The 27,644-nt window shown below is 45.8% G+C and overlaps 2 protein-coding genes across 4 annotated transcripts in view; both read left to right on the top strand.

Moving 5' to 3' along the window:
* Positions 1-10,719: 10,719 nt before the first annotated feature.
* Positions 10,720-20,600, top strand: LOC139172762 (transmembrane protein 17B-like). Its single transcript, XM_070761991.1, has 6 exons — positions 10,720-10,825; positions 11,971-12,074; positions 15,282-15,395; positions 17,935-18,157; positions 20,266-20,382; positions 20,488-20,600. The coding sequence occupies exons 1-6, from the start codon at positions 10,720-10,722 to the stop codon at positions 20,598-20,600; spliced, it is 777 nt and encodes a 258-aa protein (XP_070618092.1).
* A 1,326-nt stretch (positions 20,601-21,926) lies between these two features.
* The window catches only part of LRRC74B (leucine rich repeat containing 74B), a 27,233-nt gene continuing 21,515 nt past the window's right edge, over positions 21,927-27,644 (top strand). For all 3 annotated transcript variants that reach the window (XR_011559965.1, XM_070762430.1, XM_070762429.1), the window contains exons 1-3: positions 21,927-22,084; positions 25,159-25,342; positions 26,894-27,036. Coding sequence is in view for 2 of the 3 variants with exons in the window: in XM_070762430.1 (XP_070618531.1) it covers positions 21,962-22,084; positions 25,159-25,342; positions 26,894-27,036 (450 nt within the window). In the remaining variant the exon portion in view is untranslated. The remainder of the gene's footprint in view (positions 22,085-25,158; positions 25,343-26,893; positions 27,037-27,644) is intronic.

Below are 27,644 nucleotides of genomic sequence, written 5' to 3'. Positions count from 1 at the left end.
GCGATTAAGCAAAACTACTCCCATGTCTCATGTGATCCCGCTGGGGAGAGCGGGGAGGGGGGGCAGGAGAATACAATTCTGGACCGTGAGGGCTGCAACTTCGCTCTGGTTCTCTGGAAGGCTTGGTGACTTTTGATGTCTCTCCCTCTCTACAGCAACAGGCGGACCTAGGACGGCAGCATGGCTGAGGTCTACCAGCTAGGTACCTGGGATATGGGGATGGGGATGGGCTGCCAGGAGGGTCTCACATACCCAGTGATGGGCTCCTACTGGTACGGTCAGGTATGCAGTACAGATAGCAAAATTTTGATTTTTTTTTTCTTTTCCCCCCTTCTGGGCTCTGGGTATGTTTTTCCTATCACAGTAAATGAGTTTGAATGTGTATAATTTTAGAAGAGCTGTGTGTACATACACTTTATATCAGTGTTTCCCAACCTTGGCCACTTGAAGATATTTGGACTTCAACTCCCAGAATTCCCCAGCCAGCGAAGTCCAGATATCTTCAAGTGGCCAAGGTTGGGAAACACTGCTTTATATAGTAGATAATCAGGAGTGGGCTATTGCCCGGACGGTGGGGAATGCAATGGGGTAGGGAAAATGGAGCTCCACCCGAGAGCACCCAATTTGCACTGAAAGATGTTGAAATGAAATGCATAAGCCACGCCCACAGTGTGGTAGTAAAAATATTGGGAGCCCATCACTGTCTCAAAGGGACTAGAAAACTCACGCCCACAAACACGGTCACAGCATCAAATTGGGTGCTTGTTTTTATATATTGGGGTTTCTTGCTTTTTAGACTTTTAAATGTACTATTGTTATTTTAGATTCTAACTATTAGATTTGTCATTATATATTGTTTTTATCACTGTTGTTGTGAGCCGCCCCGAGTCTACGGAGAGGGGCGGCATACAAATCTAAATAATAATAATAATAATAATAATAATAATAATAATAATAATAATAATAATAATAATTGAAGAATACTCGAGACAGGCAGGTTCAAAGACGGTTCCTTTATTAAGCTCTTTTTGGAAAGTGACATTCAGCAGGGAACGCGTCTGACTGTCAATGAGAAAAGCTGCTCTATTTATACGTTTGCGGCTCGCGCCAAAAGGAACTGTCATGCGTCTGAACCAATCAGACGCGACCTCTTGTTATTTACATTTTCTGCCCAGAGACAGCTTTCTACAAGGTTTAAACTATTTACATGGACTCAACACCCCTCCCTCCTTAGTTCAGAATATGTCAATCAGTTAACCATGTGATATAGTCCTCCAATCTGCTTGGTCTACGCGAGGCTCTCTCCGACCTGCGCAGATCAGTTGAGTCCTCGCTTTCAACGGTGGAGGTCGGTTCGCCTGTACCTCCCCAATGCGGCTGGGGCCGAGTTTGAGCTCCGGCCCGCTGGGTTGAGTGGGCAGGCACAACACCGACCTCTGAGGACGAAGATGGCTCGGCGTCGCTGGAGGACCTTTCCTGGCTTGGTAAGTCCATTTGTAATTCCAGTAAATCGGGTTGTGAGTAAGATTCTGATAGGGGGGAAGAGTTTTCATTAGCGGTTTGTCCCTGGGAGGATTCAATGCGTCCTCTTAAGTGATCAATGTGCTGCTTCCACATGTGGCCATCCTCTAATTGCACATAATACGTTTTGGGAGCAGTTTGCTGCACAATCTTGCCCTTAATCCAGTTTAACCCCCCATCGAAGTTTTTAGCAAAAACATTTTGTCCCAGGTATAAATTCCTTTCAGGAGTTACAGACATATCATCAAGACATTTATTATTACAATATCGTGCGTGTAATCTGTCCAGAGGTGATCTGAGTTTTCTCCCCATTAAGATTTCTGCAGGACTCTTGTGTGTAAGGGAATTGGGTGTGATGTGCTGCATTAATAAGAATTTGTCCAGATGTTGCTGAACTTCTCCAGGGCCTGCTCTGCGCAAGGCCTCCTTGGCCACCCTTATGTACCGTTCCGCCAGACCATTAACCCATGGCGAGTAAGGTGATATGAGTGCGTGTCTGACCCCCAAGTTACTTAAAAATATTTCAAATTGTCTGGCTGTCAATTGGGGCCCATTGTCTGACACCAAGATGTCAGGACAACCATGAGTGGCAAACAAATGGTATAAAACCTTTATGGTGGCACAAGTAGTTATATTACTCATTGGAATTATTTCTACCCACTTTGAGAAAGCATCTACCACAATCAAAAAATACTGAGACCCTATTGGACCTGCGAAATCAATGTGTATCCTGGACCAAGGCCCCGCAGGTTTCTCCCATTCTACTGGAGCTGTTTTGGGGGGATTAGGTCGTGACTCCTGGCATGGGTCACACTTGGCTACCCACCGTTCAATGTCTGTGTCCAGACCTGGCCACCACAAGTGCCCCCTGGCTAAGCTCTTCATCCTGACAATCCCAGGATGGCCCACATGTAACATAGTGAGTACTTTAGTCTTTAGGCTTTCAGGAATGATTACTCTATCACCCCACAATAGACAACCCTTAATGTATGATAATTCCAACCTTTTGGTTTTAAACTCACTTAATTTTGTCTCTTCGGGATCTCCCAGCCATCCCTTTAGTACACAATTTATAACTTTTTGTAGAGTTGGGTCTTGCTGGGTGTGCGCTGCCACCTCCTTTGCTGTGGTTAGTGAATTTTCCTCAACATCTGTTATTAACACATCTGCAGATGGGGCTGGGTCCTCCACTAATTCTGACATAGGACACCTACTTAGACCATCAGCGTGGTTGATGGTTTTGCCCCCTTTGTGAATGAGCTCATACTGATACCCTGACAGAAATAAGGCCCAACTAATTACTCTGGGGGACATAAATGGAGGTGTTGGCTTGTTAGAAGCCAGAAGGCCCAATAAAGGCTTGTGGTCAGTGATTAATTCAAACCTCCTTCCAAACAGATAGTTAACACCAGCCACTAAGGCTAAAGCCTCCTTATCTAGTTGGCTATAATTTCTTTCAGTGCTGGTCATTGTTCTGGAAAAGAAAGCGATTGGGGCTTCAGTATTAACCTTAATTTCTGTGATCTATGTATATTACTGCTGAAAGACTATGCTCCCGGTGGACTGTGGATGAATTGAAGAACACTGCCCCCTTGTGGACTGTTTTTAAAAAGACACCCAGAAAGAGAGAAAATTTTAAGACCAAGGCTTTTTTTAAATTAGACTAAGACCTAAGACCTGTGAAGACCAGAAGAACATCATGCCTGGACTGACTGATTACTGATGATTGAAGAATATTTTTAAGATCCGTTCATACCATCAACGAAATTAATTTTATATTAATTTATATTAACTTATAATTTTAGTGTATATTGTATATAGTTATATTTTAACGGTTTTTAGTGTTTTTAAATTGTTATTGTTATTAACTGCCATTTTATACTATTATTAATTTAATTGATTTTTAACGTAATTGGGGTTCTAAGTAATGGATGATTGGGATAAATTTGCTTGTGGTTATGAATGGAATGACTGGTATGATTGGGTGTGTGGGGGTGGGGGTGTGTGCGGTATGGATGAATTTATTGATAGTAGTGTGAATGATAGGTCTGACCCACCTGACGCTCGGGAGGCGGGAGAGGGGGGGGTCGCCGATCTCTGGGGGGCCAGAGGGTCGGAATATCCCTGTGTTGCTGGGGAGAGGCAGATATGGCGGGGGCCACAGAGTTAGCCGTTCCAGGGGAACGAGGGATCGTTGCCTAATAACGGTCCCTTGTTCTGGCTCTGTGAGCCCAATCTTGGGTACTGGTGGTGAGTGTAACTCTGGCCCTGGGCTCAGGTTGCTGCTGCTGAATGCCAGGTCGGTAGTAAATAAAGCTCTCCTCATCCGGGATTTGATCCTGGATGAGGAGGCCGACATGGCATGTATTACTGAAACCTGGCTGGGCCCGGAGGGAGGTGTTCCTCTCTCTGAAATTTGCCCAGCTGGGTTTCAGATATGGCATCAACCTCGACCCCAGGGAAGGGGGGGAGGAGTGGCTATTGTAGCCAGGGAGAGCCTTTGCCTGCGTAGACTCATTGCTCCGGAAATTGCGGGTTGCGAGTCTCTCTTGATGAAGTTGGACCTAGGGGTTCAGGTGGGCTTATTTCTCACGTACCTGCCTCCCAGCTGCGTGTCAAAAGCCCTGCCTGTGCTACTCGAGGAGGTAGCCGGGTTGGCGGTGGAGTTCCCCGGACTTATCGTCCTGGGGGACTTCAACCTGCCGTCACTCGGCAAAACCTCTGGGTTGGCACAGGAGTTCATGGCCACCATGACAGCCGTGGACCTGACTCAAGTAATACAGGGTCCGACTCACGAGGGAGGGCACGCACCTGACATGGTATTCCTTTCCGAGCAATTGAGTAATGGTCTGAGACTAAGGGGCTTAGAAGTATTGCCTTTGTCATGGTCAGACCATTTTCTACTACGGCTTGACTTCCTGGCTCCAATCCTCCCCCGCAGGGAGGCAGAACCAATGAAGATGTTCCGCCCCAGACGCCTGATGGACCCACAGGGCTTTCAAACGGCGCTTGGGGTTATTCCAGAGGCACTCGTCCACAGTTCGGCGGAGTCTCTCGCGGAGGCCTGGAACAGGGCTGCGGCGGGGGCTCTCGACCGGATTGCGCCTTTGCGACCTCTCCGTGGCGTTAGACCCCGTAGAGCCCCATGGTTTAACGAGGAGCTCCGGGAGTTGAAACGCCAAAAGAGACGTCTAGAGAAGCGATGGAGGAAGAGTAGGTCTGAATCCGACCGAACACTTGTAAGAGCTTTTATTAAGACTTACAAAGTGGCGCTCAAGGCGGCAAGATGCGCGTACCATGCCGCCTTGATTGCATCAGCTGAATCCCGCCGGGCCGCTCTGTTTAGGGTGACCCGCTCCCTTCTTAACCAGGGGGGAGTTGGGGAGCCCTTGCAGAGTAGTGCCGAGGATTTTAACACGTTTTTCGCTGATAAAGTCGCTCGGATCCGGGCCGACCTCGACTCCAATTGTAAAACAGAGTCGACTGACAACGAGTCAGTCGAGGTGACTGGGGCACGTACTTGTCCACCTGTCTGGGAAGAGTTTGATCTGGTGACACCTGATGAAGTGGACAAGGCCATTGGAGCTGTGAGTTCCGCCACCTGCTTACTGGATCCGTGTCCCTCTTGGTTGGTTTCGGCCAGCAGGGAGGTGACGCGGAGCTGGGCCCAGGAGATTACCAACGCTTCCTTGGGGAGGGGAGTTTTTCCATCACTCTATAAAGAAGCGCTTGTGCGCCCCCTCCTCAAGAAGCCCTCCCTGGACCCAGCTGTGCTTAACAACTACCGTCCAGTCTCCAACCTTCCCTTTATGGAGAAGGTTGTCGAGAAGGTGGTGGCGCTCCAGCTCCAGCGGTCCTTGGAAGAAGCCGATTATCTAGGTCCCCGGCAGTCGGGTTTCAGGGCCAGTTACAGCACGGAAACCGCTTTGGTCGCGTTGATGGATGATCTCTGGCGGGCCCGGGACAGGGGTTTATCCTCTGTCCTGGTGCTCCTTGACCTCTCAGTGGCTTTCGATACCATCAACCATGGTATCCTTCTGCGCCGGCTGGAGGGGTTGGGGGTGGGAGGCACTGTTCTTCAGTGGTTCTCCTCCTACCTCTCTGGCCGGTCGCAGTCGGTGTTAGTGGGGGGTCAGAGGTCGACTCCTAGGTTTCTCCCTTGTGGGGTGCCTCAGGGGTCGGTCCTCTCCCCCCTGCTATTTAACATCTACATGAAACCGCTGGGCGAGATCATCCAAGGACATGGGGTGAGGTATCATCAATATGCGGATGATACCCAGCTTTACATCTCCACCCCATGCCCAGTCAACGAAGCGGCGGAAGTGATGTGCCGGTGCCTGGAGGCTGTTGGGGCCTGGATGGGTGTCAACAGACTCAAGCTCAACCCGGATAAGACGGAGTGGCTGTGGGTTTTGCCTCCCAAGGACAATCCCATCTGTCCATCCATCACCCTGGGGGGGGAATTATTGACCCCCTCAGAGAGGGTCCGCAACTTGGGCGTCCTCCTCGATCCACAGCTCACATTAGAAAAACATCTCTCAGCTGTGGCGAGGGGGGCGTTTGCCCAGGTTCGCCTGGTGCACCAGTTGCGGCCCTATCTGGACCGGGACTCATTACTCACAGTCACTCATGCCCTCATCACCTTGAGGTTCGACTACTGTAATGCTCTCTACATGGGGCTACCTCTGAAAAGTGTTCGGAAACTTCAGATCGTGCAGAATGCAGCTGCGAGAGCAGTCACGGGCTTACCTAGGTATGCCCATGTTTCACCATCACTCCGCAGTCTGCATTGGCTGCCGATCAGTTTCCGGTCACAATTCAAAGTGTTGGTTATGACCTTTAAAGCCCTTCATGGCACTGGACCAGAATATCTCCGAGACCGCCTGCTGCCGCACGAATCCCAGCGACCGATTAGGTCCCACAGAGTGGGCCTTCTCCGGGTCCCGTCAACTAAACAATGTCGGTTGGCGGGCCCCAGGGGAAGAGCCTTCTCTGTGGCGGCACCGGCCCTCTGGAACCAACTCCCCCCGGAGATTAGGACTGCCCCTACTCTTCCTGCCTTCCGAAAACTCCTTAAAACCCACCTTTGCCATCAGGCATGGGGGAACTGAAACAACTTCCCCTGGGTATGTTTAATTTATATATGGTATGCCTGAGTGTATGCCTGTTAGTATATGGGGTCTTTTTAAATCGTTAAATATTTTAAATCTGTTTGGATTATTTATGATTTGTTTCCACGTGTTGTGAGCCGCCCCGAGTCTTCGGAGAGGGGCGGCATACAAATCTAAGTAATAAATAAATAAATAATAATAATACCCCACCTACCCCATAAGGTGATGCGTCGCACGTAAGCCTGACAGGTAGTACTGTACTATATTGAACCACCATGCTTTTGGAGGTTAATAGTTGTTTAATTTGAAAAAAGGCTTCGTGCTCAGTTTTGCCCCAGGTCCAGGGAATTCCCTTCTGAAGCAGCCGGTGTAGGGGTTCTGCTGCCGTTGCCTTCTGTTTTAGAAAGATAGAGTAAAAATTAAGAAGGCCTAGAAATGCTTGTAATTCTGTTTTATTTGTTGGCTCTGGCACTTCCCTGATTGCTTTTAATTTTTCAGTAGTGGGGTGGATGCCATTCCCATCTATTCTATATCCTAGGAATTCCACACTCTCAGTTCCCCACACGCATTTGTCAGGTTTGATCCTCAACCCTTTAGATTGCAGCCTGTACAATACTTCTCTTATTCTTTGGTTTAGTTGTGATTGGTTTTCCCCAGAAATAATTATATCATCAAAGTAGGGAATAGTTCCCTTAACCCCAGACAATAAACGTCCCATTATGCTTTGAAAAATCCCAGGGGCTATGCTTACCCCAAATTGTAGTCTGGTGCATTTAAAGGCACCCCTGTGTGTGATGATGGTCTGTGCCAGTGATGTTGGTTCATCGACTGGGAGTTGCTGGTAAGCCTGTGCCAGGTCGATTTTTGCAAACACCCTCCCTTCCCCCAGGGAGTGAAGGATTTGTTGTACCACTGGAATGGGGTAAGGGTGATGTTGTAGGGCTTTGTTGAGTGTGGATTTATAGTCCGCACAGACTCTTAAGGAGCCATCTGGTTTTAGCGGGGTGACTATGGGTGTTTCCCAAGGCCCTTGCTCTACGGGAACCAGGATGCCCTGGGCGATGAGTTTATCGAGCTGTAGGTCAAGCTTGGGAAGAAGAGGTAAAGGCATCCTTCGGGGCTTGAGTCTGACAGGGGGAACCTTAGGGTCAATAGAAAACGATATAGGGGGCCCTTTATAAGTACCCAAGGTGGGGCTAAAAACCTCTGGAAATTCCTGTAAGAAATTTGGAATGTTATCAGAGTTAACCGTACAGATACCCGAAATTTCAATGCCCAATGGTTCCATCCACGTTAAACCTAGAAGAGAGTGTTTAGCCCCTGCAACCACAACCATAGGAAGGGAACATTTAACATGTTTAAAGTTAATAGGTACAGATACTTTCCCCAAGACAGGTATGATGTTCCCTTGAAAATCTCTTATTACCAATGTGGTTTGCGAGAGATCAGATTTTAAGAGGTTAGGCATGTAAATCTTAAGTTTTTCCCATGGCATAATAGTATATTTAGACCCCGTGTCCAGTTCCAGATTGCATGGTCTGTTGTTTAGGAGCAGCGAGATTACGATTTTGCTCCCATTTTTCGTTGTTGTGCTATTTACAGAAAATTGTTTGTTACCTCTTGAGTAGTTGCGGTTAGCGGTTGAGTAGTTTCTGCGGCTGGAACCTTGGGGAAATCTGTAGTCTCGCGGTTGGGGTGTTTGGTTGGAAGATCGAGGAGGACGAGGAGTGGAGAAGGATTCCTCGGGCAGGGGGGCTCTGCAGGCCTCAGCGATGTGGCCACGGCGGTTGCAGCGGCGGCAGATGGCATCCCGGAAGGGGCAGCGTTGGTGCGGATGGTTCCCTCGGCAGCCGGAGCACGGGGCGGTGGGGCGAGGGTATCTGGGCTGTCTGGATTGGTCACTCTGCAGTAGGAGACAGTTGTCCTCGGCGATGGCAGGTGGGCTGAGGTCGTCTGGGGCCTCGGCGCGGGAAACAGAAGAGACGATTTTGGAGACGGTTTCTCTCTTGTCGTGTTCTTTCAGCTCTTTGGCGGCAGCGTCGGTGACCTCGGCTGTTTGTGCCAACTTGATTACCGCCTGGAGAGTAGGCTCGTCTTCGGTGAGGAGCTTGTTGCGGACTGTGGAATTTTTCATCCCGAAGATGAGTGCATCGGTGAGGCGAGCTTCCGGGCTGTCAAACTTGCATTTTGACAGCACCGTTCGAAGTCGCGTGGCGAATTGGTTGATCGTCTCGGAGTCGAGTTGTGTCATTCTGGAGAACTGGTGCCTGAACACGATGGCTGGCTTCGTGGGTTTGAAATGGTTGGCGAGCCTTGTTTGTAGGTCGTCCCACGGAACGGATTCTGCTGGCAGCGGGTCGGTTAGAGTCTGGGCGAGGTCAAAAATTTCTGGACCGCAGTAATTCAAGAAGATTGCCCGCTTTCGGTCGGTGTCGGCGTCCCACATTCCGGCGGCTTCGAGGAAAATCTCGAACTTGGCCATGTAGGCGTCCCAGGATGACTTCTCCGGATCGAAGAATTCAGGAGCCCGGCCGATTTGAAGGTTGTTCATCTTGCACGCGTGGTTCCTCCGTCCGTTGTCGCCAGTGAAGAATACTCGAGACAGGCAGGTTCAAAGACGGTTCCTTTATTAAGCTCTTTTTGGAAAGTGACATTCAGCAGGGAACGCGTCTGACTGTCAATGAGAAAAGCCGCTCTATTTATACGTTTGCGGCTCGCGCCAAAAGGAACTGTCATGCGTCTGAACCAATCAGACGCGACCTCTTGTTATTTACATTTTCTGCCCAGAGACAGCTTTGTACAAGGTTTAAACTATTTACATGGACTCAACAACAACAACAACAACAACAACAACAACAACAACAACAATAATAATAACTGAGTCATCCTTATGACCATTGCTGTGTCCATGCGACCCCCTTTTGTGACCTCGAATTCACTTAACAACCAGGTTATGAGCTGAGGTGGCTCAGTGGGTAGAGTGCAGTACTGCCGGACACTAAAATTGACTGCTAGATCTGTAGGTCAGCGGTTCACATCTCATCACCGGCTCAAGGTTGACTCAGCCTTCCATCCTTCCGAGGTGGGTAAAGTGATGACCTGGATTGTGAGGGCAATAGGCTGGCTCTGTTTTAAAAAAGTGCTATTGCTAACATGTTGTAAGCTGCCCTGAGTCTAAGGAGAAGGGCGGCATAAAAAATTGAATAAATACTGAGTTATCAACTGCAGTGATTCCCCTAACAACCAAGGCAAGCAAGGTCACCTTGAGGGGCAAAGGTCAGTTAACGTTCCCAGGTTCGCCTGGTGCACCAGTTGCGGCCTTATTTGGATCGGGAGTCACTGCTCACACTCACTCATCACCTCGGGATTCGACTACTGCAGCGCTCTCTACATGGGGCTACCTCTGAAAAGTGTTCGGAAACTTCAGATCGTGCAAAATGCGGCTGCAAGAGCTATCGTGGGGCTTCCAAGATTCGCCCACGTCTTGGCAACACTCCGTGGCCTGCACTCGCTGCCAATCAGTTTCTGGTCACAATTCAAAGTGTTGGTTATAACCTATAAAGCCCTACATGGCATTGGACCAGAATATCTTCGGGACTGTCTTCTGCCGCACGAATCCCAGCGACCGATAAGGTACCAAAGAGTTGGCCTTCTCCAGGTCCCGTCGACTAAATAATGTTGTCTGGCGGGACCCAGGGGAAGAGCCTTCTCTGTGGCGGCCCCCACCCTCTGGAATCAACCCACCCCCCGGAGATTCGAACTGCCCCCACCCTCCTTGCCTTTCGTAAGCTATTCAAAATCCACCTATGTCACCAGGCATGGGGTAACTGAATTACCCCTAGGCTACAGTAGATTTGTATATGGTATGACTGAGTTGTATGGTTTTAATAATAGGTCTTTTATGTGCTTTTTAAATATATTGGATTTGTGATATTGTTTTCTGTTGTGAGTCTTCGGAGAGGGGTGGCCTACAAATCTAATAAATCTAAATCTTAACGTCTGACTCGCTTAGCAGTGGAAATTTTTGGTCGTATGTCAAAGACTACCTGTGTTTACTCCAGGCGGCCACAAAAGAGCCCTTCCTGAAATGGACGTAGAGTTGGCCCAACTGAGGGAGCTTTCATACCTGCCCGGCCTGGCAGTGGGAAGAAAGAGGACAGGATCACATCTGGAGCAGAGCCAGACACACAACGGTGAGTGGGTCAAAAAACGTTGATCGCAATTGGGTCCTTCAGTCTGAGATGCATCACTTCGCCTATCTTGCAAAGACGAGCAATGGCACGGGGCCAAAGTGAACAAGGTCAGCTACCACCAGGGCAATAGGGGGTTCTAAAATCACTACTGTGGTTACAGTCGTGTTGATTGCCAGCCCACTGTCCCAAAGGAGCTTTTTTCAGGAGCCAACTGGACTTTCTGTTTTTTTTCCTTTGAAGATGTTTCACTTCTCATCCCAGAAGCTTCTTCAGCTCTGACAGGATGGTGGGGAATGGATTTACACTCCTTGCAAACAGCTGGTCATTGGCATCCTTTTAGAGGGTCATTGAGGCCACTTGGAGGTTTAACTCTGTCCTCAGGGCCACATGAGAGGTACAAATGTGGGAATAGGAATGGGTTTTCCAAAGGAAAAATTGCGGACTACAGAAATCAGGAGCACCACTCAAGTGACCTTGAAGACACAGATAAACCTCCAAATGCGCTGTGGAACCACCATTTCACAGGGGCTGCCTAAGACCAAATAGGAAAAGACAAATTTCCCATGGGGTTGGGAACTAAAGCTTCTATTCTGGTGCCTTGGAACATATTTTTACAATCCAACCAATCAGGCGTTTACACTGAAGGTATCCCTCTGACCTTCCTGCCAATCAGCTTCAAGCTCTGTTGCGGGAATTGGTGCTAGGCTTATGGTTGAGGGTCACCACAACATAAGGAACTGTATTAAGGGGTCAAGGCTTACCGGGGTGGGGGGTGGGGCTTGATTCGAATCCTTGTCCTGAATCCAGAGTTTAGACCTGAATGCAAACCGTTTCTTCTGTTCCAGGATTCTAGGTTTTAAAGGTCCATCATGAAACCGAAGACAAGGAAACAGGCTTTTCACTCTGCTTTGGGGGACATAACTGACCCTTAGCTGTTTCATTTTATGTATGGTTTCATTGGATGCTATGACTGTGTTTATAATGGGTGTTTATAATTGTTTTTAATATTAGATTTGTACTTTTTATTTTGTTGTGAGCCACTTCGAGTCTTTGGAGAGGGGCGGCGTACAAGTCTTATATATTATTATTATTATTATTATTATTATTATTATTATTATTATTATTATTTTCTCTGTCCCCCAAAGGCCACATCCTACTTTCCAGTCTGCCCCTTCAGATGCTGCTCTATTTCAACGTCTTCTTCCTCCCCTTCTGGTGTCTGTCGGAGGCAATTATGCTGGAGCTGAAGGTAAAGGACCCTCGGGACAGCTTAATAATAATAATAACAACAAAATTGGAAGGGACCTTGTAGGTCATCTAGTCCAGTGTTTCCCAACTGTGGCAACTTGAGGATATTTGGACTTCAACTCCCAGAATTCTCCAGCCAGCGAATGCTGGCTGGGGAATTCTGGGAGTTGAAGTCCAGATATCTTCAAGTTGCCAAGGTTGGGAAACACTGTTCTAGTCCAAACCCCTGCTTAGGCAGGGAGCCCTACACCACTTCAGACAAATGGTTGTCCAACAACTTAAAAACTTCCAGTGTTGGAGCATTCACAACTTCTGGAGGCAAGCAGTTCCACTGGATAATTTTTGGGCATTTTTTTCTGGCGTCTCCATATCGGAAGAAACCCTCCAGCCTGCCCTTGTCTTAATATCCTTTCCAAAGAACAGCTGAGAAGTTCCTTCTCAAGAGACACCAGAAAAAAAAATCATCAAAAATTGTAACAGTGGGTTCACACCAATATGAACCCACCACTGCTGGTACGTGAAAAAAATGCCCGAATGGGCAAACAGGAAGTGTGTTTCCCGAACTTCCGGTTTGTCCGTTGGGGGACTTTTTGGCTCCAGGGTTTCATGGAAGCCCTTCCCAATGCAAAAAACCAGCTGGCTAGTGTGTGCATGCACACTGGAGTTGAAACATGGAAAATTCTCGAGTGCCATAGGTTTACCATCACGGCCCTTTGCCTTTTCTGTCCAGTCTCTTCCTGAAAGCTTGCAGGGATGGAGTACCTGCAACCTCTGAAGGCAAACAGTTCCACTAGTTAATTGTTCTCACTGTTATTATGTCCCTACACCAGTGGTAGGCTGTTGTGGTTGGCTCTGGGCCAGCTCCTGCTCCGAGGACTGTGGGGATTGGTTTGGGAGAATCCTCACATTATCAGAGACCGGTTATACTGCCAACAGCTTCGGACAGTGAAGATTCTGTGTCAAGGGAAGATTCTGGGAGTGAAGCAGGATCGGATGATGAGGTAGTTACAGGCAGCCCATTAGCTAATGACCCCATTAGTGAATCATCATTAGATTCGGAAGAAGAGGGATTCATAGATGCTTGCAGGCGCAGGTTTATGACGAGAAGGAAACAACTGCGCAAGTATTATAGAAGATAAGGGAGAACACCTGTGGCTGGGGCAATTAGGCTAATGGGGCTGCTGATAAATTGCCAGTGTTGCTGCCTCTCAGTGTGGGAGATTATCCGTTTGGTGAGAGATGAGTGCTGTTTGATTTTGGACTGCTTCAGGATTTTACCAGGACTCTTTGTCTATTTCACAGTTAAGTACAGCTTGAGGACTCTTGAAGGGGAGTGGCTGTGATGTCTTCACAACTGCCTTTTATCTGCTCTGCTTTTGTTTTTGCTTTTCACAGCATTCCAGGCTTGTGGTTTGTGCGAGAGCGCTTTGGCTGATTAAAGTGCGTGTGTACAATATTTTTCTTTTGATAAACCGACTCTTTGTTTACTTTACAACAGTGTGTGTGTTTGAATTTAGACTTTGGACTTAATTAGGGCTCGTAATGTGAAGCCCGGCATAACATAGGCAAAGTTGGGTCTTCTATGACTTGTGGACTTTAACTCCCAGAGTTCCTGAGCCAACCATGCTAGGAATTCTGGGAGTTGAAGTCCACATGTCATAGAAGACCCAACTTTGCCTACCCCTGCCCTACACAATATAATAAGGGAAGCTTTCATCATTATCGTGCCAGAAAGGAGGGAAGTGACAACTGGCTGAAATAAGTCTGTTGTGAGAATGTAGCCAATGAATCTATCCTGGCTTGCTGTTAAAGTTGTGACCAAAGGATTCTGGAACTCCAGTGAGGAGCCTTTCCCAGCTTCCCTTAGAGGTGCAGGTGTTAGAGCTGGAGTATACCAAGTGTGTGGGGCTGCTCCCCTTTTCTGGCAGGGAGGACCTCCTTCCCAGTAACTTCTCAAGCTGGGCTTTCCATGCTGCCTTTGGGCTGAATAAAGCTCTGGGAGAGTGACAGGAGTAGTGCAGCAGGAGGGGCCCATTAGAAAACACCCCCCATCTTTTGCTTAAAGAACAATGGCTGCAACCCAACAAGACCGACACAGATTTCAGAGGAGAATCAGACCTGCAGAAAAAAACAATGGCTGCCAACCTGCCTTCCATTGAGGACCTGTATACTGCACAAGTCAAAAAGGGGACAGTGAAAATATTGACTGACCCCTCGCATCCTGGACATAAACTATTTCAACTCCTACCCTCAAAATGTCACTACCTGCACACCAAGACAACTAGACACAAGAAGTTTTTCCCCAAATGCCATCACTCTGCTAAACAAATAATTCCCTCAACACTGTCAGACTTTTTGCTAAATCTACACTTCTATTTCTACTAGTTTTTCTCATCATTCCCATCATCCTTTTCCTCCCACTTAGGACTGTATAACTGTAACTTGTTGCCTGTATCCTAAGATTTTCTTAAGGTGAAAAGTTTGTAAGATGAAACAATGTTCCCCATAGGAATCAATGGAAAAGCGATTAATGCGTGCAAGCCCAAAATTCACCCCTTTTGCCAGCCGAAGCGCCCGTTTTTGCGCTGTTGGGATTCCCTTGAGGCTCCCCTCCATGGGAAACCCCACCTCCGGACTTCTGTGTTTTTGCGATACTGCAGGGGAATCACAGCAGGGGAATCCCAGCATCACAAAAATGGGTGCTTCGCTGGCAACGGAAGTCCAGAGGTGGAGTTTCCCAGCGAAGGGAGCATCAATGAAATCGCAGCATCACAAAAACACCGAAGTCTTTGAAACCCCACCTCCGGACCTCTGTGTTTTTGCGATGCTACGATTTCACTGAGGCTCCCCTTGCTGGGAAACCCCACCTCCGGACTTCCGTTGCCAGCGAATGGAATGCAACGGAAGTCCAGAGGCAGGGCATCCCAGTGGCCACAGTGGGTTTGTAAGGTATTGTAAGAAAATAGTTTGTAAGAAGAGGCAAAAAAAATCTTAAACCCCGGGTTTGTATCTCAAAAAGTTTGTATGACGAGGCGTTTGTAAGACGAGGTATTTGTACTTGTTTTTATAGCCCCTATACTCAAATTTCTCTTTTGTGATTTGTACATGTAGACACATACATATTGTGGTGTTGTTCTTTCTTCAATAAATAAATTAAAATTAAAAAAGAAAAAAGAAAATACCCCCATCTCTTTTTATATCCCCACAGTTTAACTTGCTGCCCCTTTACTACCAATGCTTGCTGGTTGCTGCGTACCTGACAATTGTCGGAGCAGAAGCTGCCCGCCTCTTCCTTGGATATGTTGGGAATTTGCAAGAAAAGGTAAGGAGTGACAGGAAATTGAGTGGCTGTGCTTTCTTTAAAAGGGAAAAAAAGAGATTTTCATGGCTGGTACGAGCCATACATTTGCTTTTGTCATGGATCTTGTACCGTGGATGATGGGGGAGGGGGATCTCATTCCTTCAGATCCACAGAATGAGATTTGGACTTGTAGAATGATTGTTTGCTTAAATTACTTTCCAAAAATTGAAATATGGGGGGTGGGAGTGGAGGAGAGGTTTATCAAGATATGGGGTCCCCTTCTAGAATGTATTATCCAAATTGAAATATCTTGACACTGAGAGCCTAAAGAAACTTTAGGTGTAAAGGTGCATCTGGAGAGCAGTTGCAATAGACTTATATACCGGTGCTTTACAGCCCTCTCTAAGCGGTTTACAGAGTCAGCCTCTTGCCCCCAACAAGCTGGGTCCCCATTTTACCCACCTTGGAAGAATGGAAGGCTGAGTCAACCTTTAGTGGGTGAGGATTGAACTGCTGGCAGTGGGCAGAAGGAAGGAAGGGTGGAAAGAAGGATAATAGCAATAGCACTTAGACTTATATACCACTTCACAGTGCTTTACAGCCCTAATTGGTTTGGAGTCAGCCTCTTGCCCTCAATAATCTGGGCCCTCATTTTATCCATCTCGGAAGGATGGAAGGTGGAGTCAACCTTGAGTTGGTCAGGATCAAACTGTTGGCATTCAGCAGAGTTAGCCTGCAATACTGCATTCTAACCACTGTGCACCATAGAAGGGAGGGAGGGAGGGAGGGAGGGAGGAAGGGCAATAGTACTTATATTTCTTCACAAGGTTTTCAACCCTCTCTAAGTGGTTTAAAGAGTCAGGAAATTTCCCCAAACAATCTGGATCCTCATTTTACCCCCCTTGGAAGGATAGAAGGCTGAGTCAACCATAAACCAGTCAGTAGCATCAGCTTGTGATGCTACATTCCAATTATGATACCACCAGGCCTCTTGAATTCTGCTCAGGGCAGGCAACCTGCATAGCATGGCCAAAAATGTTGAAGAGTGAGTGAAGCTGTTATTTGTTTGTATCACTCATGTGACACACACACACACACATTCCAAATGGAACTCTGACTGCAATCATGGAGCCCATCACAATTTTTTTGACTAGCTACCTAATTCCAGAGCAGATAAAATTGGAATGGGAAAGGATGCCCAGCATTGTGAGAAGGTAGTACTGAGGCTTTTGTTGCTAAGGGGAGAAGAAAAAGAGTGCCTTGCTCAATGTAATGGCTTTCCTTCTTTTGCAAGCTTTTTATGGAAGGCATGGATGGAGTGTGCAAATTTCTCTGCTAAGGGTTTGACTCATTTATAAATGTCAAAAGTGATGCAATATTCCACATTCGGCAGTGGATGTTTCCAGGGCAATTTGAGCATCAATTTTGATTTCAGAAGACAAATCCTTGGAGACAGCAAGTGCCTCTTGATTATGATATTGTCTCGCTCACTCTAGGAGAGCTTCCCAATCTTGAATGCAAAGCCCTGCTCTATTTATCCAGTTGTGGATATACACTGCTCAAAAAAATATAAAGGGAACACTTAAACAACACAATATAACGCCAAGTCAATCAAACCTCTGTGAAACCAAACTGTCCACTTAGGAAGCAACACTGATTGACAATCCAGTTCACCTGCTGTTGTGCACATTCAACTTTGTACAGAACAAAGTATTCAATGAGAATATTTCATTCATCCAGATCTAGGATGTATTCTTTGAGTGTCCCCTATTTTTTTTTAGCAGTATTTTTAGAGATTATTGCTCAATATCTTCCGCTGAAATCAAAGAGACAACATTGTCTGGCCGACAGAACCCGGAGAAGGCCAACTCTGTGGGACCTAACCGACCGCTGGGATACATGAGGCAGAAGACGGTCTCGAAGATGGTGTGGTCCTAAGCCATGTAGGGCTTTATAGGTCATAACCAGCACTTTGAATTGGGCCTGGAGACCAATTGGCAACCAGTGCAGCTCATGGAGTGATGTTGAAATATGGGTAGATCTTGGTAGCCCCACTATAGCTCATGCGGCTGCGTTTTGCACAATTTGTAGTCTCTGAACACTCTTTAAAAGCAGCCCCATGTAGGGAGCATTGCAGTAGTTGAACCTTGGGGTGATAAGAGCGTGAGAGACTATGAGAAGTGACTCCCTGTCCATATTGGCACAGTTCTGGGGGAAACAGATTCTGAAAGGTTCCTGTGGTTTCCACCTAATTAAGTTTTCCCCCCTCCTCCCCAAGAGTCACGTGGTCCAATTAAGATGCCGTCTGGTTGCCTGGGGACATCACTCCTCCTCTTTCTGACCAGGTGAGAGAATGTCCTTGGTTCCCAAGAGAAAGTTTTTTTTTTTGGTCTACAAATCCCCAGGTATCTCTATTCCCCTCTCCCTTTCCCTCAGCTCTAAAGTGGAAACACTGAAGCTCCAAGGTGCCTTCGGTCAGGTCAGCTGCAGGGTTGACACTAGGTTAGTCTCTTGAAAGGTAAGCACTGCATGGAACCATTCCCCCTATTGGCTCCCACAGGTTCCAGAGCTGGCTGGATTCCTCCTCCTGTCTTTCGTCATTGAGATGCCCGTCTTGCTGTTTATCCTGACGGACCATCAGGTGATCCGGCTGCCTCTGGAAATGGCAGTGCATGGCGTCCTCCTCTGCTTCCTCACCTCGGAGATCGTGGCTGCTTCCTTTGCCCTCAAAGACATGGCCAAGCACCTGGCCAGGCAGTTCTACCTGATGCAGTTTGAAGGGCGTCCGGGCAGAGTTAGGCACCAGGGCTCTGAATATTCAGTACACTAACTGGGTACTCAGTACACTAATATTCAGAATACTAACTGGGCACTAACCCTCCACTTCCTGCAAGAAAGAGGAGTCACTGCCGAAATTAAAACCAACGTTGGACCAGGGATGGGGTGGACTCTGGGAATGTCGGTACCTCTCCGTTTCTTTTCTGGTAAAGTCTGTTCATTTTGGTTTTGCTAGTTTTTCATTTCTGCAAGTCCAACTTTTGGGGTTACTCTCAACTTTATTTATTTATTTGTTTGTTTGTTTATTTATTTAGTCCAATACACAAGATCATGCTGATCTCCTTAAGTTTTTAACGTTACCATCTAAACCTTTCACATGTATAACAAATTTGTCAACCATATTTGTTGTTAACTATGTTGTAATTAGTTGATTTAAATGTTATTTAAATGTTTCAATCTATTATGGTGTTGTTTATTATTTGCATCATTCGATTTGTCATCTGTTGTTATATTACTATTCCTCTTATCTATAATTTAGTAATTGAACTTTTGGGATTAAGTTGTAAAAAGTTTGATTTCATTTTACTCATTTTCCTTACTTTTTACATATTTATAATGTTTTATCCAATTGTACCATCGATCCCATGCTGTGTAAAAGTCTGATCTGTCTCTATCTTGCAGTTTGTAAATCATTTTTGTTAATTCTGCACATTCATATATTTTATTAATTAAGTTTAGGGTGATCGGGGTTGTGTCCTTTTTCCAATGTTGACCAAAGAATATTCTAGCTGCAGTCAATGTGTAAAGTATCAAGTTTTATCCTCTTTTTTAAATTTTTGTTTTCTGATTCCTTATAAGAACAATTCTGGTTTTAAATTAATGTTTTGTTTAGTAATTTGTTCCAAATATAATTTTATTGTTTTCCAATATATTTTTGCTACCGCACATGTCCACCATACATAGTAGTAGGTGCCGATTTTTTCTTTACATTCCTAACATTTTGGTGAAAAATTGGGAAACATTTTTGCAATACAGGATGGGAGAAGGTGCCAATGGTAATCCAACAGATTGTGGGGGCAATATGCTGGCTCTGTTAAAACGTGCTATTGCTAACATGTTGTAAGCCGCCCTGAGTTTAAGGAGAAGGGCGGCATTAAAAATTGAATAAATAAAATAAAATAAGTAAATCTTATAAAGGTTTTCTTTGTATGGGACTGCCAGCGTTAGTTTATAGTTTTGATTCCAAATCTTTTCCCATTCATTTAGATTTATGGGGCAGCCAAAATTATGAGCCCATGCTTTCACTGTGGGTTTTACGGTACTTGTTCTTCTATCATAAAATGCTCAAGCAGCATGGTATAGATTTTTGGTATTATTTTGTCTTCTGATCCCAGAAGAATCCCATCCAACTCATTTTAGTTTTGAAAACTAAAATTTATCTTATCTTCTTTAAATTTCGATTTTATTTTCAAACACTTCATCCAATCTAGATTAATTTCTTTACTCATTAAAAGTCTATTTGGGTAGTATTTCATTATTTTCATCCATGATTTGCTGATAAGTGATTGTTCTTTCACTTGCCCAAAGGGTTGGGTAAGTTATTGACTCTAATGGGGATATCCATTTTGGAATTGCTTGGTAGTGTTGCTTTTTAATTTGGATCCAATTGTCCAATATACTCTTCCTTATGTAATGTCTTTTAAAGTATGAGTGATTTTTATATTTATCGCTTCCTAGGAATGTATGCCGACTAGTTTGGACTTCAAAGCCCTCCAAAATCAATATTCTTGTGTTTTTAAGAAGTATCCATTCTCAGTTCCACTTTAAAGTCGCCGCCTGATAATACAATTCAAAATTCAGTGCTACTCCTATAATAGTACACTGGAGAAAACTCTCTGTGCTAAGATATGCCCCTGCCTGCAGCCAATGTAACTGTTATCTTCCACTGTCATGAATAGAATTACAAAGAATGACCTAGAAATGCAGATGACTTGCAATGTTGCTCTTTCCTAAGCCCCAAATATAGTCAAGGATTCCATGTTGGGCCAGGCAGTGCAAGATCCCAATTTTTCTGTTCCTGATCATTGCAAATTTCTGTTTTGCAATCCAAAAGGTCAAAGCAAAGCACTGATTCAGGGAGTCTCCAGTGCTGAAAACCACCGCAAGGATCAGCAGCAGATAACACATCCTGCTCAACTGCCAGCTGGTGCTGAAAAGTCAGATACCTCAGGCACTTTCCCTGGGCTGTGGTCAAATGCCTGTCCAAAACCACTGATGGCCCTTGGGATGCTGGGAGTTGAAGTCCATAAAAACTCTCATAATTCTCTTCTTCCAGTGCAAGAAGGAAAAATTGCAAGGACTATCAGCCTGCTAAAATTGGGGCAGCTGAGGCCAAGTAGCTATGTTGCTGGCATGGTCCAGTTTGGCCGTAATGTCTTCACCTTTTGAGGTACTGCTCTTTTACATGGCAGCCAAGGAAAGCTTGCATTCAACCTCTTTGCTTCTGAAATAAGCCAGTAAATATCTGCATTCTCTTGATATCCTGAGCCAAAATCAATGACATTTTGGCATAATGATGATCGTCCATCGTGTTCAGAGGACCTTGACATCTGATGGTTTGTGGGCTGTACGTGGTGTGTCCGCAGGTAGCTGGCAAGGCCTATACGGGCACAAAATGTTCTGCCACATATTGCGCAGACACTTGAGGGCCCCATTGTTGCAGCATTTGCAGCTCTGGCTTTGCGGAGTGCTCGCTTCGCTTCTGCTACGAGTGTTTTTCCGGCATCAGATGTCTGGCAGCCTAGGTGGATCAGCATGCGCCATGTTGGTCAATCTTGTGCCAGGGTTTCCCAGGAGGTGGTGTCGATGTCGAGGGACTTGACGGAGGATTTCATTTTGTATCGCTTCACTTGTCCCCCACGCAATCAGTTTCCCTTAGACAGCTCACCATAGAGGAACTGTTTACGGATGCAGTGGTCTGGCATCTTTGCCACATGGGCTGGGAGGGGGCACTAGAGTAAGTAGAATGCTTGGCTGCATAGCTAGAGGTATAACAAGCAGGAAGAGGGAGATTGTGATCCTGCTGTATAGAGCGCTGGTGAGACCACATTTGGAATACCCTGTCCAGTTCTGGAGACCTCACCTATAAAGAGATATTGATCAAATTGAACCGGGTCCAAAGACAGGCTGCAAAAATGGTGGAAGGCTTTAAGCATAAAACTTATCAGGAAAGACTTCATGAACTCAATCTGTATCCATTGGCTGTGCTATGGCTTTCGTACATTGTTTAGCGTATGAATCAGAAGAGAGCTGGAAGGGACCTTTGAGGTCTTCTAGTCCAGCCCTGGACAGGGCCACAATCTGAGGGTCCGGATTCCCCGGGCCGCACCTCGCAAGGTTCTTGTGGGTGTGTCAGTTTGTCTTGCACGACGCCTTCGCGCCTGTTTCTCCTCAGCCCGAAGGCGCTGCGAGAAGGAGCCGACAGTGTGTGCCCTGGAGATCGTAAAGAACAGGCTTTCCCGGCGATACTGGCTGACGGCACTCCGCAAGGCTGCTGCTCAGCCGCCAGAGGGACCCAACTGCCCGAGGCTTGTGATGGCCGGCCTACTCGAGGCTTCAGAAGGCACAGCAACATGGGTTGCTAAGGCAACGCGAGCGGGCGACCGACAAGTGCCAGTTCTCCTCCAATGGTCACGCGCGATTTCCAGATGCTCCCGCCCCTTCCGCCGAGCGGATCCGTCTTCCTTCGTTCCCCTGCGCGGCGACGCCGTTGCCATGGCAGCAGAGCAGGCCGAGGCCCAGCCGCGCCGATGCCCAAGTTGCCGCTCTCGCCGGTGCCCGAGCAGGAGGCCGACGCGGCCGGGGAGCGGCTTTCCGGCAGCGCGTCCCCCGCGACCTTCGCTCCGAGCGTCTCCAGCTTGCGGGACTCTGAGGCAAGGAGGAAAGAGCCGCCTCCCCCTCCCCCGCAACAGATGACGGACTTCAATTCCCATTACTCCTGAGGCGGGGGATTATGGGAATTGTAGTCCAGCGTCCACAAACTGATGGGATGAGCCGAATCAGACCGTTTTTAAAAAACAAAAAATGGGAAGAACCTCGGCACTACGTGTGCTCCGGATGATGGGGGTTGTAGTCCAGTAAAACGGAAAGGCTGTGTGGAGCAGTGTCGCCTGGAAATGAAGGCAATTTTAGTTCAATATATCTGGTAGACCGTGGTGAGGGCTGGACTAGATGACCTGAGGTCCCTACTAGCTCTCTTAATCTGTCTGTCTGAGCAGGGGTAGCTGGGGATGATGGTGGTTACAGTCCAAAAGAGAGAATGTTGCTTTGGGTTTTTATTTTTTATTTATACAGGTAGGTCTCGACTTAAATTGAGCCCAAAAATTTATGTCAGATGAGAAATTTGTGGAGTGAGTTTTGCCCCCTTTTAACTATTTTTCTTTCCAATTTGTTCAGTGACTCACTACCGCAGTGTTTCCCAATCTTGGCAACTTGCAGATATCTGGACTTCAACTCCCAGAATTCCCCAGCCAGCTAATTCCCAAGATTGGGAAACACTGCACTACAGTTATTAAAACGAATAACACGGTCGTTAAATGAATCTAGCTTCCCTGTTGACTTTGCCTGTCGGAAGGTCGCAAAAAATGATCACCTGATCCCAGGACACTGTAACTGATGTAAATATGAACCAGTTGCCAAGCCTCTGACTCTTGACCGTGGGGATGATGCAACTTTCATAAGTATGAAAAATGCTCATAAGTCACTTTTTTTCCAACGACGTAATTTTGAACAGTCGCTACACAAATCGTTGTAAGTCGAAAACTACCTGTATTGACAAGGTGGAAGGAGAGCAGAGGGTTTCCACAAATACAGCAGTTTCTCTTTCCAGTCTTAACTTATGCAAATTCATAGCAAAATAAATGTTTTTCAATAAATAGAATAGAGTAGAATAGAATTTTTATTGGCCAAGTGTGATTGCTCACACAAGGAATTTGTCTTTGGTGCGTATTATTTATTTATTTATTTATTTATTTATTTATTTATTTATTTATTTATTCATTCATTCATTCATTCATTCATTCATTCATTCATTCATTCATTCATTCATTCATTCATTCATTCATTCATTCAATTTTTATGCCGCCCTTCTCCTTAGACTCAGGGCGGCTTACAACATGTTAGCAATAGCACTTTTTAACAGAGCTAGGCTATTGCCCCCACAATCCGGGTCCTCAGTGTACATAAAGAAAAAAAATACATTTGTCAAAAATCATGAGGCACAACACTTAATGATTGTCATAGGGGTCAAATGAACAATGAGGAAACTATATTAATAATAATCTTAAGGATACAAGCAACAAAGTTACAGTCATACAGTCATAGGTGGGAGGAGATGGGTGATAGGAATGATGAGAAAAAATACTAGTAACAGTAGTGCAGACTTAGTAAATAGTTTGACAGTGTTGAGAGAATTATTCGTTTAGCAGAGTGATGGCGTTTGAGAAAAAACTCCTTGTTCCTAGTTGTCTTGGTGTGCAGTGCTTTGTAGCAACGTTCTGAGGGTAGGAGTTGAAACAGTCTATGTCCAGGATACGAGGGGTCAGTAAATATTTTCACAGCCCTCTTTTTGACTCGTGCAGTCTACTGGTCCTCAATGGAAGGGAGGTTGGCAGCTACTGTTTTTTCTGAAGTTCTGATTCACCTCTGAAGTCTGTGTCAGTCTTGTTGAGTTGCAGAACCAAACCAGACAGTTATACAGGTGTAGATGACAGAATCAATGATTCCTCTGTAGAACTGTATCAGTTGCTCCTTGGAGGTTTAACCTTCAGTTTTTAATGACAGTTTCTTTTGACAAAACTAGAACAAGAGAAGAATATTTGTAGCTCAGGTTCAGGGGCCTTGGGGCTGTCTGAACTTGGTCAACCTCAAAATAAGGTTAAGAATAAGCTCTCAGTGATTGGAACTTGGCTTGTTCCTAGCTCTGAAAAGCAGGAGGATTTGCAGGGATTTACATTGGCAGTCGAATGGAATGAAAAAGTCTGGTGTTGATCGAGATTATGGTGATTAAGAATCCTGCATTGAAATGGTTGAATTAAAAATAATAAATGAGTTGTAATAATATGTAACTGTCCATGGCTCAGGAAATTCATGACAGGAAGCCACAACTATAGGCAATTGGGTTTGCTAAATAGTCCCCCCCCCTAAATATGCTTCTGAAATATGCTGGGCAAGCCACGATATTGCAACAATTTCTGTTTTTTCTCTATTTTCATGCAAATAGCTGCTTTCTTGCTTATGTAACCATATTAACCACAGAAAGTATAAAACTATGTTGAATAGCCTTCCAGCTTTATGTGTTCTTCCCACTTTTACACAGATCTAAGTAAAGATGACTCAGAGAGAATGAAATTTTGTGTCTTTGTGCCAGGCCTAGATTTCCTGCTTGACACTGGTGCGAGTTTCTTAGCTTACATTTTGCTGTTCTGCTTTTGTTGGGAGGTGAAATAATGCTTCAGAAAGTTATGTTGCAAACTTTAATTTAGTGGATTGTTTACTGCTTCCTGAGATAAAGTTAGTTAAGTGTCATAATTACAAAATGAGCTACAGTACTTCTTAATCATATTAGCAATAGAGGGGGGGGGGGACTGTTGAATATTTCCAATGTATTTGGTATATCTATAGCAATATTGAGAGTCTATTATTTATTCTACATCCTACAGAATTATTTATTCTACATCCCAGCCTGCTTGACAGAAACTATGTCATGGCCTGTTTCATTCAGAATTTAGGAAAATAAAACTCAGAGTCCAACCTCGTAACCATGTGTTTTATTCAGGTTTCTAATCCTGATTATTTTCTTGATTGGTTGCTGTTCCTAGTTTGGGGGAGAAAACTAAGAAACTAAACTTTTTCAAGGGTTTTGTTTATCTGGACCTCTGTATCATTATTTTTTTTTGGATAGAGAATGTCCATATATTTCTTTAATCTTGACACTGTATTTTATCAGACTTTTTTGAGGTCCCCTGATAGAGCAGAACCCACCTGTGGGGAGAACAGCACCTGCTTCTTGGAAAAAGCATTAAACTATTCTGAAGAAACAGCTGAGGAAGAAGAAGAAGAAGAAGAAGAAGAAGAGGAAGAAGAAGAAGGCGGTGAAGAGGAAGAGTGGGACACAGACCTTGAAATAGAAAGTATGGATTAGACAAGTTGCCAAGCTGCTTACAATTACCCAGGTTGGGAAACATTGAACTAGACCAGGGATTGGCAAAGTTGGCTCTTCTATGATTTATGGATTATGGATCATGCTAGCTCAGGAATTCTGGGAGTGGAAGTCCACATGTCATAGAAGAGCCAATTTTGCCTACCCCTGTTCTAGACCAAGGGTAGTTAAAGTTGACTCTTATATGACATGTGGACTTCCACTCCCAGAATTCCTGAGCTAGCATGATTGGTTCAGGAATTCTGGGTGTGGAAGTCCATAAGTCATAGAAGAGCCAGGTTTGCCAACCCCTGAACTAGACCCAAGGAGGCCCAAGAGTCTCTCTTTGGCAGCTCCCTGACTGATTTGGGACAAGTCAGTCTCTCTCTCACTGAGACCAATTTACATCACAAGATTGTTTTGGAAAAATAGAGTGAGCAGTATGGAAGCCACTTTGAGCTATTGATGTAAAGGCAGGATATACATGTGTCAAACAGGTAAACCATTAAAGAGCTCTCAAGGTTAAATTGGCAACTATGCAAGCATCAGGTACTGCCTCCCCATCAGCCTGATATGAATCTTAGACAAGTGATGGTGAATCTTTTTTTCCTTGGGTGCTGAAAGAGTGTGCATGCACACTATTGCACCTGTGCGAGTGCTCACACCCATAATTCAATGCCTGGGGAAGACAAAAACAGCTTTCTCAACCCTCTGGGGGCCGGAAACGGCCTGTTTCCCAACTTCTGGTGGGCCCAGGAGGCTCATGTTTTGCTGCCTCCAGGCTCCAAAGGCTTCCCTGGAGCTGGGGTAGGATAAAAATGCCCTCCCCCATCCCCTGGAAGCCAAAAGCACCCTTCCAGAGCCTCTGTGTGAGCCAAATATCAGCTGGCTGGCACATACATGCTGGAGCTGAGCTAGGGCAACAGCTCACATGCCAGCAGATATGGCTCCGTGTGCCACCTGTGGTACCCGTGCCATAGGTTCACCATCACTTCCTTAGCCAATCTCAGGAGAATTTGACCACTCTTTAATTAACATTTGTAACCTTTCATTCTTGTAATTTTTAATTCTGAGCATCTGATGCCCTGGTGCAGAATGTTCTAACGTGCGTTAGTTTGAGTTGCCAACCTCCAGCCTGAGCGATGTATATTCCGCCTCTGAAATGAAAGCTTGGCGTCAGTCATAGTTTGGCTTCCACAAATGTGTCCCATTTCTTTTTAAGCCAAGTAATGGCTGGTAGCCGTTTTCAAGGCATCGTGACTTTGGTGCCAGCTCTTGTGAGTTTCAAATCAAACGCATCAAACTCTTTTGTGAATTGCTTTGAGAAAGTCATGATCCTTTCTGCACTTTTGGCAGGCAAGATCACTGAATTGAGTGTCCAGACAGGCCTCACTGGGGACGGTGGTGGGATTTGGGACGGTGCTACAGTTTTTAAAGTCTTCTTGCTCTTACACTGCCGGACACTGCAGATACAACCTGGGTCTGGTTGTTTTAGAGAAAGACAAGAACTGCTTTCATTTTCCCCTTTGTCTTGGCCTACTAGACTCTGCAATGTCCTATGATCCTGCTGGGAGAACCAGATACCTTGCGATCTGTCACACTTATGGCGTGGTTCCTATCTCTTGTTATTTGCGGCATATGAAAGATTCTGAACTGAGCCTGAACCATCGTGGCCTTAACCTTAAGGTAATTGCTGCCAGGTGTCCTTTCCTTTTGCCCGGCCATTTCAGGACTTGCTTTGCACTCTGCAAGTATGAATCTGCTCACTGCCTTTGGATATTTATTTATCAAATGTATATTTTTCTTTTATGTACGCTGAGAGCATCTGCACTAAGACAAATTCCTTGTGTGCCCAATCACACTTGGCCAATAAAAATTCTATTCTATTCTATTTATTTATTATTTTATTTAATTCGACTTCTATGCCGCCCAGTCCCGAAAGACTCAGAGCGGCTTATAACAATGTAAAATATAAAAACAATTAAAAAGAAGTCAAATTCAAACACAATTGGGACACAATTGGGACACAATTCAAAGTGTTGGTTATGACCTATAAAGCCCTACATGGCATAGGACCAGACTATCCCCGAGAACGCCTTCTGCCGCACGAATCCCAGTGTCCGGTGAGGTCCCATAGAGTTGGTCTTCTCAGGGTCCCGTCAACCAGATAATGTCGGCTGGTGGAACCTAGGGGAAGAGCCTTCTCTGTGGGGACCCTGGCCCTCTGGAACCAGCTCCTCCCAGAGATTCGCACTGCTCCCACCCTCCTTGTTTTCCGAAGAAGTTTGAAGACA

Source organism: Erythrolamprus reginae, chromosome 10, assembly GCF_031021105.1.
Source record: "Erythrolamprus reginae isolate rEryReg1 chromosome 10, rEryReg1.hap1, whole genome shotgun sequence".
Lineage (NCBI taxonomy): Eukaryota > Metazoa > Chordata > Lepidosauria > Squamata > Dipsadidae > Erythrolamprus > Erythrolamprus reginae.
The sequence above is the reverse complement of the archived record's forward strand: the minus strand, read 5'-3'. Positions and strand labels throughout refer to the sequence as shown.